This window comes from Otolemur garnettii, unplaced genomic scaffold (genome assembly GCF_000181295.1).
Source record: "Otolemur garnettii isolate 467f Iridium unplaced genomic scaffold, OtoGar3 scaffold00155, whole genome shotgun sequence".
NCBI classification, from domain to species: domain Eukaryota; kingdom Metazoa; phylum Chordata; class Mammalia; order Primates; family Galagidae; genus Otolemur; species Otolemur garnettii.
In genome coordinates this window covers 4,385,182-4,399,896 of record NW_003852550.1, presented here as the reverse complement: position 1 = coordinate 4,399,896, position 14,715 = coordinate 4,385,182, and the positions used below count along the sequence as shown (strand labels likewise).

At 46.9% G+C, this 14,715-nt stretch overlaps 1 protein-coding gene across 1 annotated transcript in view; it reads right to left on the bottom strand.

Moving 5' to 3' along the window:
- Positions 1-4,383, bottom strand: part of RTL9 (retrotransposon Gag like 9) — a 4,741-nt gene extending 358 nt beyond the window's left edge. Inside the window, exon 1 of the mRNA XM_012811364.2 lies at positions 403-4,383. Coding sequence (XP_012666818.1) covers positions 403-4,383 — 3,981 coding nt within the window. The remainder of the gene's footprint in view (positions 1-402) is intronic.
- Between the last annotated feature and the right edge of the window lie 10,332 nt (positions 4,384-14,715).

Below are 14,715 nucleotides of genomic sequence, written 5' to 3'. Positions count from 1 at the left end.
AAAAAAAAAAAAAAAAAAAAAAAAGAGTGACCAATGTCTCAACTAGCCGAATCCCTTAGTTGCCTGATTCCATAACACATGTGGCTATATATGGGTCCCAGTCCCCAAAAGAAGACCTCTCCCTTAGAATTGGACTTGGAACAAGTAGAGAGTTGGGACTGAGCCTAGTCAGTTCCCTCATACTCAGATGACTTAGTACTTTAACCACCCCAGGCCCTCAGTAACTTGGGCAGGACATGGCTCCCCAAAGTGATTAATACACCCCCAAATAACTGCAAAGCCATACTGGCTCAATGCCTCCCCCTTGCCTCTTCCTGATTCCACTCAAAGGAGCAAGGTGTATTCCCCACCATTGCCTCATTTTTTCTGCTCACAAACCTCAAGTGCCTTTCCCCTGATTACCTCCTCTGTCTGCTGCTGGGAGCTCAGTTCACTTTCCATGGCCGCCTCATTATTCCGCTTACAGGCTGTCGACAGAACCTGGCTGGATTTGCCCAGGGAATCCTTCTCTTCAGCCAGCTGGCATTCGGTATAGAGAGACCTGTCTATCAGCTCCTTTAGGCTGCTGGCCACCTTCAGGAAGATACGACCCATTTTGGTGGCAACAGCTTCTGAGAGTCCTTCCAGAAACCTGGTCCGTAGAATGGCATCAGACCAGGACAAATGTCGGGCCAGCAGTAGGAAGTCAGTGGCATACTGCCTGACTGACTTCTGGCCCTGCTTAGGATGGCAAAGAATAGCGCTGAGGATGTCTATCTCAGACAGAGAGTCATATAAGCCCTGGGCTCTGCTCAGGAAAGATTTATCTTCATCTGAGAGGGGGTTTCCTACCTCCATCTGCAAAATGGACCACCTCTCTGCTGCCCCCAGATGAAGGGACACCAGAAATGCCATTTTCTCTGAATCATCCAAAAAACCCTTCATTTGCTTCTCCTCATCAATTTCCATCTCTTCCTCTTCAGGGCACGAGCCCCGGGCTGCTTCCTGCTCTTCTAAGAGGTAACAGAGTGCTGGAGTCAACATTCCAAAAGATGGCACTTCCTTTGGTGGTGGCTTCCTAGTTTCAGGGGTTGTGGTAGTCGCACGAGGTGTGGGCTTTGATCCAGAGGCGGTGGTGTTGACATGAGAAGCACCTGCCTCTCCAGAGTCTGTGGCTTTGGGTTCCAGAGTGGACATCATCCCAGAGGCTGTCTGCGGGATGGATTTTCCCCCAGTGGCTGGGGCTCTCATTAGTGGCACGAACATAGCTCCAGAGGCTGTGCCTTTCAGTAGTGGCGTAGATATCATTCCAGAAGCTGAGGATCTCATAAGCGGTGTGGACAGCACTCCAGAAGCAGAGGCTCTCACTGGTGGGGTCATCCCTCCAGAAGTCGTGTAGGTAGTTTGTGGCAGGGACATCGATCTAGAGCTTATGACTCTGGTTTGCAATGTGGACATTGCTCCAGAGGCCGTGGTTTTCATTAGTGGCATAGACATCTCTCCAGAAGCCATGGCTGACATCAAAGGCATGGGCATTGTACCGGAGGCCGAGGATCTCATTAATGGCTTGGACATCCCTCCAGTGGCCATGGCTGTCGTCTGTGCAGTGGACATCTTTCCAGAGGCTGGAGCTCTCATAAACTCTGTGGACGCAGCTTCAGAGGCTGAGGGTCTCTTTAGTGGTCCAGATGTGTTTCCAGAGGTTGGAGCTCGCATTGGTAGTGTGCACATGTCTCCAGAAGCTGTGGGCATCATTTGTGATGTAGATGTCACTCTGGAGGCTAAGCCTTTCATCGGCAGCAAGGGCGTCCCTCCAGAGGTTGAGGATGTCATCTGAGGCATGGTCAGAGTTCCAGAAGCTGTGGATCTCATTAGCAATGTGGACTTTGCTCCAGAGATTGGAGCCTTCATCTGTGGCATGGACATCATTCCAGAGGCTGTGGCTGTCATTTGTGGAGCAGGTATTGCTCCATAAGCTGGGGCTCTCAGAGGTGTGGCTATCTCTCCCGAAGCTGGGGGGTATATTAGTGGTAGGGACATGTCACCGGAATCTGAGGCTCTCATTAGTGGTGTGGCCATCACTCCAGAGGCCCGGGCTCTCACTATTGGTGTGGACATCACGTCGGAGGCTGAGGGTCTCATTTGCATCCCCCCAGAGGACATGGATCTCATGAGCAATGTGGGCATCCCTCCAGGGTCTTGGGTACTCACTGACTGATTGGGCATCTTTCCAGAACTTGTGGCTCTCATGAATGACATAGGCACTGTTCCAGGGCCTGAGGCTCTCATTGACAGCATGGACATAGCTCCAGGGGCTGTGGCTGTCATTTGTGATGTGGACATTGCTCCAGAGTCTGTGGCTCTCCGTAGCAGTACAGATATCCCTCCAGAGGCTGTGTCTGTCATTTCTGGCATGGACAGAGCCCCAGAGGTTGTGTCTCTCATTAGCGGTGTGGACATCGCTCCAGAAGCTGTAGTTGTCATTTGCTCCACAAACACTTTTCCAGGGACTTTGGATGTCATTGGTGGCTTGGACAATGTCCCAGAGGCCAGAGATCTCATTGGTGCCATGGACAGCCCTCCTGAGGCTGTGTCACTCATGAACAGAGTAGACGTTGATGCAGAGAATTTTGCTGTCATTGCTCCAGAAGATGTGGCTCTCGTTTGGTGTGTTGATGTCAATCCTGAAGCTGTGGTTTTCATTTGTGACACAGACATTGTTCCAGAGACAGGGGTTCTCGTTTGCAGCATGGACATTGACCCAGAGGCTGGAGCTGTCAACTGCGGCATGGACATTGTTTCAGAGGCCGTGGCTGTAACTGGTGGTGTGGACTTTGTTCCAGAAGCCGTGGCTCTCCTTCGTGGCGTCTTTCCACAGGCTGAGGCTCTCGTGCGCTGTGTAGATTTTGCTCCATCGGCTGTACCTTTCCTAAAGCCTGTGGCCGTCACTTCAGAAGTTTTGGCTGCTGTTAATTGTGCGGACATCACTTTAGAGGCTGTAGTTGGCATTTGCTCTGTGGATGCTGCTACAGAACTTGTGACTGTCATCAGTGGGGTGGCCATTGCTACAGGAGCTGGGTCTATCTTTTGCAAAGTAGACATGTTTCCAGAGGCTGGAGCTCTCATTAGTGGTGTAGACACTGCTCCAGAATCTGAAGCTCTCGCTGATGGTGTGGACAGCATCCCCGAGGCTGTTGCTGTCATTGATGGAGCAGACATGATTTCAGAGTCTACATTTTGTGGTCCCCATGGGGACATCACTCCAGAGCTTGGGGCTGATATCAATTGGGTAGGCATCACCCCAGAAGCTAGGGCTGTCATTAGCAGTGGGGATGCTGCTTCAGTGTCTGGGGCTGCCTTTGGTAATGTAGACATTTCTCCAGCATTTGGGACTGACAGTAGTGGTGTGGACATTGCTCCAGAGCCTGGAGCTGACATTAGCAATGAAGACATTATTCCAGAGTCTGGGTCTGACATGAGTGGGGTGGACATTCCCCCAGAGTCCTGGGTGCTTGTTGGCTGGGCTGATGTATCTTCAGAAGCTAGGGCTGACATTATCAGTGAGGATATAGCTTCAGAATCTACGTCTGACATTAGCAATGAAGAAAGCTCTCCAGAGGCTAGGGCAGTCATTAGCACTTTGGACATTGCTTCAGTGTCTTCATCTGTAATTTGCAATGGGGACATGGCTTCAGAGTCTGGAGCTGGCATTGACTGTGCGGACATCCCTATATAGTTTATATCTGGCATTAGGAGTGGGGATATCTCTCCAGGATCTGGAGCCAGCATTAATGATGTGGACATTGCCTCAGAAGATGAGGTGCTCGTTATAGGTGTAGACATCGCTCCAGAGGAAAGAGTTGGCATTGCCAATGGTGAGATGTCTATAGAATCTGGTGCCATTAGTGCTGAGGACATGATTCCAAAGTCAGGAATTGTCATCATCCCTGGAGACATTAATCCATAATCTGAAGAGGACAGCAATGGGGACAGTGTCCCAGAATCTGAGGCCGGTGTCAGCAATGGGGACAGTGCCCCAGAATCTGATGCTGGCGTTAGTAATGGGGACAGTGCTCCAGAGTCTGAGGTTGGCATTAGCAATGGGGACAGTGCCTCAGAGTCTGAAACTGACATTAGCGGTGGGGACGCTGTTCCAGAGTTTGGTGTTCCCATTAGAGGTGCAGACATGGTGTCAAAGCCTGGAGATGTCGTCAGCTGCATTGAAGTCCCTCCAGGGTTTGAGGCTGAAGTTGAGACTGCTGGCAACGGGACATGAGAATGCAGGCTTTGGACCTCAGCTCTGGCTTCTGGCATTGGTCTAGAGAAGGACATCCCCCTGTTTTGAGGGTCAACATTTTCCTCCTTCATATTGTCAAGTTGCAGTGAACGTAAGGGTACTGACATATTCCACAGCCACAGGACAGTGTGCAGGGAGCCCCTAAAGTGATGACATCAGGGGTCCTGCTGAAACCCAAGTGGTAAGAAAATCTGTAAACAAGAAACAAATTTAGAGGTCAAAAATCAACATCAAGCATTAATGTACACAGCTATGATTTAATTTAAAAAATCAACATCAAAAAGATTGGTAAACAAATGATTCATGATGCAGACCTGTTTTATATGTTGCCAGGTATGTGGTATTGGAGACGGGCCTATCAGATTAAAGAAGCTGTGTAGCTATGAACAACTTTTGAGCTGGAAAAAAATATCCTTTCTGTCTCCATCCTTTTCAAACCAACCATTCTAGGTACACAGCACAGCCTCTCAGTTTATAAATGTTGTAAACGCCAGCATCCTCAGCAGCCCAGGAGCCTGGCAGTACTCGATCAAATGAGGCGGTAGCACCACCTTCTGGCCATATGTGAGAAGTGCAGGTCCCTGGCTATTACATTCTATCCCACCGCGATACTCACGAGATCGCAGACCCCAGTGCGAAAGCCCTTTGCACAAGAATAATCTTTAGTTCCTAGGGCTCGCTGAATCCTGTCAGTGGTTCAGATCCCATTTTACTACTCTTATGGCCCTGAATGTCCTCAGGATAAGGAAGCCATTTATCTGATCAGTGACTAAGAGCAACATTTTATGAACTGAAAATCCTGCTTATTATTACCATGATTATTATTGATCACCACCCCACCACCACTACTACTATTTATTGCTGACTTATTTTCCAGTCACTGTACTTTAGACAACTGTACACGACTGCCTGTAATTTTCAGGCTTTTATAAGCAGCATTCCATCTGGGTCTTACAACATCTTATGCAATAGGTATTAATATTATTTCCATTTTATCAGCTTTCTCAGATTAGCCAGAGCTGAGATCACTGCAACAGCAACAAAACGTCTATTTTTGTCTCCCACTCTTTTCTGGAGGGTGCCTCGCCTTTGGCATCCCTCAAGTCATATTCAAGTATTTCTCTAAGATCCTAGATCATGGCTTGCTTGAAGCCCAGTCTATGACATGTACAAATTTCAAATCCTTCTGATGAAATGGGGGTGGACAATCCCAAAGTCTTACCGCTCCAGTCCCGCTGCCATGAGAAGCCCCAAAAGGGGCTCTTTGACACACAGCTTGGAAACTAGTGCAAATATTACACAATGTTGACATGTCCCCGTGGCCTGCCCCTGCCAAAACTGGAAGACTTGCTACTTTGAGACAATGTTATGAAAGTCATCAACCAAGTGACACTGTACCTTGATGATAACAACAACAACAAGAAAACCAGCAATAGAAATACCAACAGTGAACACTTCTTGAGTAGGCACTGACTGGCAACACTCTGCTAGGCACCTGACTGCATCATCTTATCAGGTCTCCACAGCAACACTAAGATTTTGGTAGTATTCTTGCTTCATCTCACAAATGAAAGCATTCAGGCCCAGAGAAGGTTAACAATTTGCCTGCAGTCACACAGCTTCCCGGGTCCTTCCACCTCCAGGAACCCCCTACTCTCCACCACTGTGCTCAGTCACATTACCAAGACCCCTTCCTCTATCTCCAACTCTGAGACAGGGTGTTGTAAAGGAAATGGTGGCCCCCTGCTGACACCTTGGTTATTATAATAATTGGTGCGATGGGAAAGATGAGGCAAAAGAGGAGTCACAGAACTCTACCTCTCAGCTTCAGAAAAATCCCTGAACATGCCACTGTTTCCCACCAGGCAAAACCCAGAAAGATCTTACCTTGCCAGGGACGGAGAAAAGGGAGAGAGTATCTTTTGTGCCCCTAGCGCTTTTGGTCTGGCCAATTGACTTATAACCCGTGCCCAACCAGTTCATTAAAGTAAGACCCAATACTAGCAGCTGTTCTCTGCAATCTCCCTTAGCTATCCCCTGCCACGCCCCCCTGCCCGCCAGCCAGCCTGCCCGCCCACCCGCTCCACTGCTCCTGACTTGCTACTGCTTGCTCTGTCTCTCTGGTCCCAGATTCCTGCCTCTATATAGGCTCTGACATTTGCCTCTGGCCGCCTTTCATTTGACAGCCCTCCAGAAACTCCGCTTTAACACTTGGCCTATGCAGCTCCACCCCTCTTCCGCTCTCCCCCAGCAGTCCCCAACGGTCCTACCAGCCTACACCCCACTCCACTGTGCCCACCTCTGGTGGTTCTAAAGAGAAGACACAATTACGGAGATGAGACTAAGAGGGTCCTGGCTCAGGAAATGAGACATATGCCCTCTGTGGTGGGGTAGACACAGAAGCACTGGGGGCCGGACCCTGCAGCTGGTATGCCATGGTAGGCAGGTGCTTGGAGCCAAGGCAACAGGGGCCAGAGATCCTGCAGAGCAGTGTCAGAAACATTCCAAGATGTTCCGGTGCAGAGAAAGCAGAGCTTCAAAGGACGGCCAGGGAAGCAGACACCTTAACAGAGCCCTGCAATCATGATCATCACCAAGCCAATTTGCCCCGGGGTCAGACACATGGAAGGGAATCCAGCAACCATGTCCCTGCCACAGGGCTAGATTTCAACAGCAAGGCCCCATGGATTGCAGACAGCTGGCAAGAAAAACACACCTGTCTCAAGCACACCAGGTGAGGGCCTGTTCATAGAAACAGGGCTACAGCCTGCTTTCTAGAACTGGAGCGCAAAGCCAGAGAAGAAGTAGCAGGAAGGTTGACCAGAGTCCTCCAGCCTTCTTGAATCACTATCCCTTCTTCAGTCTAAGGGCAGAATTGGTCCCTGAGCCCTGGATAGGGCAATGCCTCCCAATGAAGTTCAAGTGGCCCAGGCACAGGGAAGCACAGTTAGGAGGGGGAGGCATTCAGGTTGTTATAAACCAATTAGCAACCAAAACTAACTGAACACTTGAGCTAAGCACTACATATATATCTTTCTGCTCTCCTCATAACACCTGTAAGGTAGGCACTGACATCACTCTCATTCTATACATGGGGAAAGGTCCTTAGAGAAGTCTACGAGACCAAGGTCACAGAGCCAGTAAATGGCAAAGCCCAGATTAGAGCCCCAGTTTGGTTCCAAAATCACTGTCTCTCTTTGTAATCAGATAAGTGATTAAAAACTCAAAGTGCTCTATTTACTGCCCCCACCCCCACCTCCCACACCACCAAGCAAGGAGACTCTGTTAAAACAAATGGCTGAATCACAATAGTAATAATAATAGTAATAATACCAACTAGCCCTGCTTGAACTCTTCCCATAGGCTAAGAACGGTGCTAAGGGCTTTTTCTCCAGCATTATCCTATTTGGTCTTCACAGCTACCCTGTGAACCAGGTCCTTTTAATGCTCAGTATCCTTACAGGTAAGGAAAGGGACCCTCAGTGAGGGGAACTAACATGACCAAAAGCATACAGCTGGCTTACTCCAGAGCTCACTACAGTGTACTGCTCAAAAAGAAAAATTCCAGCCACTCTCCATTCTCCCCTAAACCAAAGACAGAGTCACAGAAATCCACTCTATTAACAACAGCATCATAACATCCTCATCCTCATCACCATCATTCATATCCGGAACAAGAAAAGGCTACCATTCACTGTGCCGGGCACTGTGCTAAGAACTTATCTACGATCGCACTTGATCCTCACAACATCCCTGGGAGGTAGGGACTATTATCTCCTTCACTTTCCACAGGAGAAACCAGAGGCACAGCAAGGTTACCTCGCTTTCCCAATGTCACACAGCTACCGAGCCCTTTATGGAGTTTCTGTTTGAACATCACAATTTTGGAAATAACCGAAATGCCTAATGTTACAACATAATTCATTTAATGATTAAATGAATCATGCTGCAGCTGGGGCAGTCACTAATGTAGTCCCTGAAAATTATATTCTAGTGTGTACATAATGATCTGATTTTTATAAAATAGATGTGTAGGTTCCTGCATAGGAAAAAAATAAAATCTGGGAGGATAGAGACAAAAATGTTAACAGTGACTATGCTTGAATGGTGGGATTAGAGGGGACTTTCATTTTCCTTATCTGGCTTTTCTTCTTTGTCATAATGGACCCACAATACTTGTATGAAAAAATAATAAAAGTTAATTTTCTGTGATCTAGGGTTCTTTTCTATCTGTAGCCCTTTCCACTCCTCCCCTGCAAGCTCACGCTAGGGATCCCAACATCCCCTACCCAGGCAAACTTTATCCCCCAGCAAGCTTATCAGTTGCACCACTAAGGTCTTTGGTCAGCAATGACCTCTGACAAGTCCAATGACTGGCTTTTACTGTGTATTTTTTGGTGTGTCTTGAAGAAACAATTTCTTGATCCTCTTTTATTCCTGTTTAATAGAGTAATCTATTTCCATAAGTAATCTAAAAAATATATACTCCGGATAAAAACCTTGAAATCTTCTGTATAGATACAGCTGAAGCCCTCAGACTACCCCACCCCCCTCCCATCTCCGCAAGTCCTATTCCTCTGCCTGTTCGCAGTTGGGTGTGTCTACTTCCAAACTTTTTCTAGCTGCAATGGCATTCAGAGTTCATATCATGCAATTGCTTGCAAAACCCAGTGTGTGCAAAGAGCTACAGTTAGAAAAACATTCTGGCACTGGGCACCCCAGAGTTCCAAGTTCTGGCCCATTGAGACCATTTTCGTCAGTTTGCTTCTAAGGAGGCCACCAAGAGAGGGTTGCATTGAGGCATAGACTTCTGTTCTATGAAAGCCAGAGTCTCTAGGAACACAGAGAAGGGAGGCCTTCTAAGGAAAGAAAAGCCCAGCAATCGCTGCCTAGCATCTCTCGGTCCCTCACGTCCCACCCAGTCTGCCCTGATCAATACGGCTAGGGGGTGGCATGCTCCTGCCGCCACACAAAAGGTAATTGAGTTTGGGGGATTGCATGGCTAGCTGCTCAGGGAAATAAGCATAAACAAGAGCTGGTTCAATATGTCAACAAATAGCTTTCCAGCTGTTGAAAATAAGCCTTTGCCTAGATCCTCTCCCCCAGCCCTAGCAAACAGGCACCCAGATAACTGAAAACAGACAAGCAAAGGATAGAGAAATACCTGGTCTACTTTAGGGTTCTCTGCCTCCCCTGATAAGTCAGGAAGGAGAAACGCTCCCTACTCCCTGGCTCACTAACAGCCCTGACACTTAAAATGCCCACCGGCTCTTTAGAAATAAAGAGGGGGAAAATAGCATTTGCTGACTGCTTACTATGCCAGGCACTGTGCTGAACGCTTTACATACATTATATTATTTATTGCACAATAAACCCATGAAGTGGGCTTTTTAGCCCCATTTGATAAATCAGCTCAAGAACTGAAGTAGAGAGAAATGAAAATGAAGTAACTTACCTTGGCTCTCACAGCTGAGAGGGAGTGAAGCTGGGCTTGTCACTCGGGTCTGTCTGACTCAGCTAGTGCTCTTAACTCACGGGAGAGTCACACACTGTCTTCAAGTCTCTGAAGGGCTGTCATATGGAAGAGAGGGTAGGTGTGTTCTGGGTAGCTCCAAAGAAAAGGATTTGACTGTTAGTTGGGAATTACGCTTTCATTGGATGCGCTGCAAACTCCCCAAACAACATGTATATGCATGTCCAAGTCTATAGGGAGAAGAACATTATAAGAAGAGCAAACGGAACTGCCTTGCATTAGGTGCCGTCCTGAAGGATCTGTGGAATCAGAGAGAACAGGAGGGATACCGGAGGACTGCAAATGGGCAGTGTCCCAATTTTCTTAAATAAGGAAACTACAGACCGGTATACTGTAAACCCCAGAGCTGTAAGCTTGATGTCAATCCTCAGAGAGATTCTGCTGCAGATTATGAAACAGGTAATTTATAAGCACTTAGCACGTAAGTGGCGAGAGGAGGTACTAGAGGTACTAGCAGAACTCTCGGAATTAGACCAGGTTCCTAGACTTGCAGCTATTGCAAACTGAAAAAATGGGGGACTGGTATGGGGTTGCCAGGTTTTTCTTTTTTCAAGTAAAGGCATTAAGAAATAAGACAAACAACCCCACCTTGTCATTTCCTAAAATGAAAGGGCTTTCTTTAAATACCAAAAGAAAGGGAAATCATCACAGAATAAAGGATAGTAAATGAAATAGACTTCTCTTCTCTTTAGAAAACATTCACTATCTAGTCCTCAGGCTTCCTCCCTGCATCCTGGACTGTTGCAATTTTCTTGGAGGATGGCCACTTGTCTAAGGACCTGCTGTGGGGACTCACTCAGAATTAAAACATCAGCACAAATAAGATCAGAGACCTATAAGACAGGAAGTCTTTCTGGCTAGAAGAGAGAAGAGCAGAGTTTGACCTTAGCTAAGCGAGGATATTAACATAGATGAAGAAAGTGTCCACAGCAATGGACTGAGAGAAGTAAAAGCTGCCAAGTGTGGATTCAAGCCCCGCTGAGGCGGGACTTGGCCAAGACATTTGACCTGTGTCACCCCTTGGACCACACGCCTCTCTTGTAGGAATAAGTGTCTAATGCCATTAAACAGTTGTAACACAAAACAGTTTGGGACTTGAGGCTCTCTGAGCACCCTTCAGACTATGACTTGTCTTCCCAGTGAGAGTTCCTAAAGGCAGAGGAATTCAATACCAGCTGAATACCACTGCCAGAGTGGGAGTTCTGCAACAGCCTAGACCGAGTTCTCTAGCCTTGACCCTCTCCTCTTCAGCATTTTTATCAATGGGGTAACTAAGGGTATGGATGGGATTCTTATCCAAATTCTGCAGGGCTGAGAAGAACCCCTATGATTATGAGCCTAGCAACTCAGTTTACATTTGAAGTTTCATAGTTTACCATGTGTCTGTCGGCACTTGGTAATTTTCTCATGTTCTTTGTTGTCAGTGCATTGAGTTCCTACAGTCTGTGCTCCTGGGGGCAAATGCCTAGTGAGCAGATACACTAGCTAGGACCTCTGTACCCGCCCCCAAAGAGCAGATAGGATCCTCTATACAACTGCTGAGCTTTCATCTCAATTCCATCATCTTCCCTTAAATAACTGGAGTCAGTATAGACTTCCTTGATGAGAAAAGAGAACTGATGTCCCCTTCTTTGCAGAATTGGCCCCATTTCCAAAGGACTTCGAATTGGAGTTTGACCAGGTCTGTTGACACTGACCCTGTGTATGAAAGTGTAGGCCAGAGTCCCTAAAACTGCATTTCTGAAAGTAAAAGCATAGTGAGGAAATCCTTGCATCAGCTGCAGCCTGAGACACCTAAAAAATGCAGAAAGGGGCTTTCATAGACTCAATAGGTCTGGGGTGAAGCCCAAGGAACCTGCATTTTAACCCAAGTGACTGTGAAACAGTCTAGAGTTTAAGAACCACTGCCACAGGAGTTCATGTGCCCAGTTTTAACTTCAAACAGGCCAGGGCTCAAACCCCAGAACTTCAAGTTACTTCAGCTCAGTTTCCTCATCTGTAACACAGGGATAACAATAGTGCCCAACGCACGTGCTCTTTGAATATTTAAAGCAAAACAATCTGTGTAAAGAACTGGGCACGTAGCTGAAGCTCAGTAATCTCTCCTGGTCGTCTGTGTATGGCTTCTGCCCCTGGTGCCAACCGCTCACTCTTTCTAGGTGTAGTATCCAAACTCCCCAAGAGCGACGCTCTCATTGGTCCAAATTCAGTCACCACTGTACTTCTTGGGCAAACTCTCATCCCAGGTCCTTCACAGGCCGCTTGCCAGCCCATAGAGCGACTGCTGAGGGATCAGATGCCCTCTCCTGGCTCAATCAGCTATTGCCAGGGGAAAGCAGGATCACCAAACATAGCCACCTATTCATAAGAAACTGCTACTTCCCTCAGCTAGGGTCTGTGGATGGAAACTCCTTAGAAGGGGCCCGTGGGTGTGGCAGGAATTCTGAGGCTTAGCCCGTCCTGTACACCTAGGCTTCTCATTTATCCAGCCTGCCAAAGGAATGAAGCATTCAAGTTCACTGAAGTCTCTATTTAATTCTGACTTTTCATCTCCACCAGGCTAAGAACACCAGTTTTCAAAAAAAAAAAAAAATTAGACCACAGTCAAGGGAAATAAAAAAAGCAAAAAAGGCTTAACCCTAAAATGAGACTTTCTGTTTCTAGAACACGTTTGTAAGTTCCCAAAGCACTTTCATGTCTATTTCCTCATTGCGGAGCTTACGAACTGGCTGCCACAGGCTAGATCCAGACTGCAGACAGATTTTATTTGACCCATACAATGTTTTTTAACATTTTTTAATTAGTTGCCAACATTTAAAAGTCAGGAGATTTCACATAAAAAGCTGGATTTCTGGCTTCTCTGGGAAAGAAAAAAAAAATAACAGAAAGACTTGGATCCTCACTCCAGCACAGCAGCAGTCAGCTGAGCTGGGTAAGCAGCTCCCTGCAGAGCAAGTGTGTGCTCACCACTGGGCCTCAGTCCCCACCCGGCCACCTTTATGTTTTCACGGTAACCTGCTTGGCCCCTGTAGGTATTTCAAGCCTCATCGTAACCCCATGGATTAGGTAGAGAAAGTGATTAAGAGCCCAGATTTTGAAGCTAAAGTATCTGGAGTGGAATCCCAGGTCTGCTCCTAACTGGCTTTGGGACCCTGAGCAAGTGATTTAACCTCTCTCAGGAATCTATTTCCTCCTCTGTAAAATGTGCATGATGACAATAACACTGCCTACCTCATAGGCTTATCGGGCCAAGTCACTGAGCTAGGCCATACTTAGAACAATGCCTAGCACATCGCAAGCACTAAAGAAGTATTGACTTCTTTCAATTTCCTGTGTGTCCAATGATACCACAGTTTCTGAAAATGAAAATTCTGTGGCAAGCTCCCTTGGTGGCAAAATTGGGCTTGAATTGACATAGTTATTTGTTGATCCCATGTAGAAATGGTAATATGTTTGATCACAGTGTACTGTCCAAGATCTCTTTAAGGAGTGTTATATATGTTATAGTTACCATCATGCTTTTCTAAAATCCAGAAATTCTGAACTCCAAACTAGGCCTAGTTTCAATGTTTTCAGAAGAAGGAATGTGAATCTTTATCTCTATTACTTGCATACCCATTTGACAGACTGGAAAACTGAGCTACTGAGCATTAGGCAACTTACCAAAAGTCCCACAACTGGAAAGCAGAAACAGTTTCGATCCTTAGCCTATGACACCCATAGTGCCTAGTTTTGTAGACTACACTGGGCTCCCTATAGGCATGTAGACACAGGTAATGGCTCCCAGGCGAGGTCCCCTGAAAACTTGAAGAACGGCACCATTTACTTACAAACAAGCCCTTCCCTGCATAGGGTTCTCTCAACTCTTTGCATTACTCTTCACTCTCTGCCATTGGGTTAGAATTAGGACGGGGATTAGTGTTTACAGAAGAGAAAACTGGGGTCCAGAAAAAGAGAAACGACTTGCTCGAATTCACGCAGCAAAAGACAGGCAGAGCTTGAACTAGTTACCAAAGTCTGTGCTTTTTCCTTTTAACCCCCAAGGCCAGTCTAAAAACGACATAATGCTGACCTTTCCACGTATTGACCCTCACTCTGTGCAGACAGTCCTAACGTTTTCAACATACCTGATGAAAGGAGAGTGTCCCAAGATCTCAGCAAATATAAAAATGAGACAGCATGTCTGGGTGGACCTCATTTTTTCCCAGTCCCATAGGCAGCAATGTACAGACACCATCCAGTCAGAAGCCAGGGAGGGGAGATTTCTCAAATCCCAAGAAAGTCACAGAGACCCTACTGTTTGCTCTTCTCTGTTGATTTTTTAAAAGCTGACATTTACTTATGCCAAAGGCCAAAAGAAATGAAAAATCTACTGGAAAGGGAATTTCATCAGTCATGAAGCAATATCGTAAAGAAGCCTTTGCATAGTATCAATTCCCTTGTTTGAAAGGCAGAAAATAGAGCATTGCTATTTCTTATTGGTAGCGTATCAGAAACCTGGACACAAAAACAGCGTTCCTAGGACCTTTTTCCAGCCCCCTCCCTAAGCACAGTGGAGCTTTCTGACACTGCCACCAAGTTAGTTGGAAAGGAGAAGGCAGGCCATGACCCAAGTGACCTCATGCCTCTCTCAAGAGCATGGCTTGAGTTCCTCCTACCAACAAATCTGCACTTTGATCACACACCCACAGCGACCCAGATCTTTGAATTCAGCAATTCTTTCTCAGGTTTCAGCAAGGCATTGGCAGCCTGAGCTATTTTGGGACACTTTCTCTGCTGTGGATGCCACTTTTGGAATACGCCAGGAACATGCTAAGGACCTGGAGCTGTCTATCCTGGACCCATTTTCGGGTTTGCTTGCTCTCTGTCTTTCTTTGGGCTGATCGTTTGGAGGACGGTCACTCCT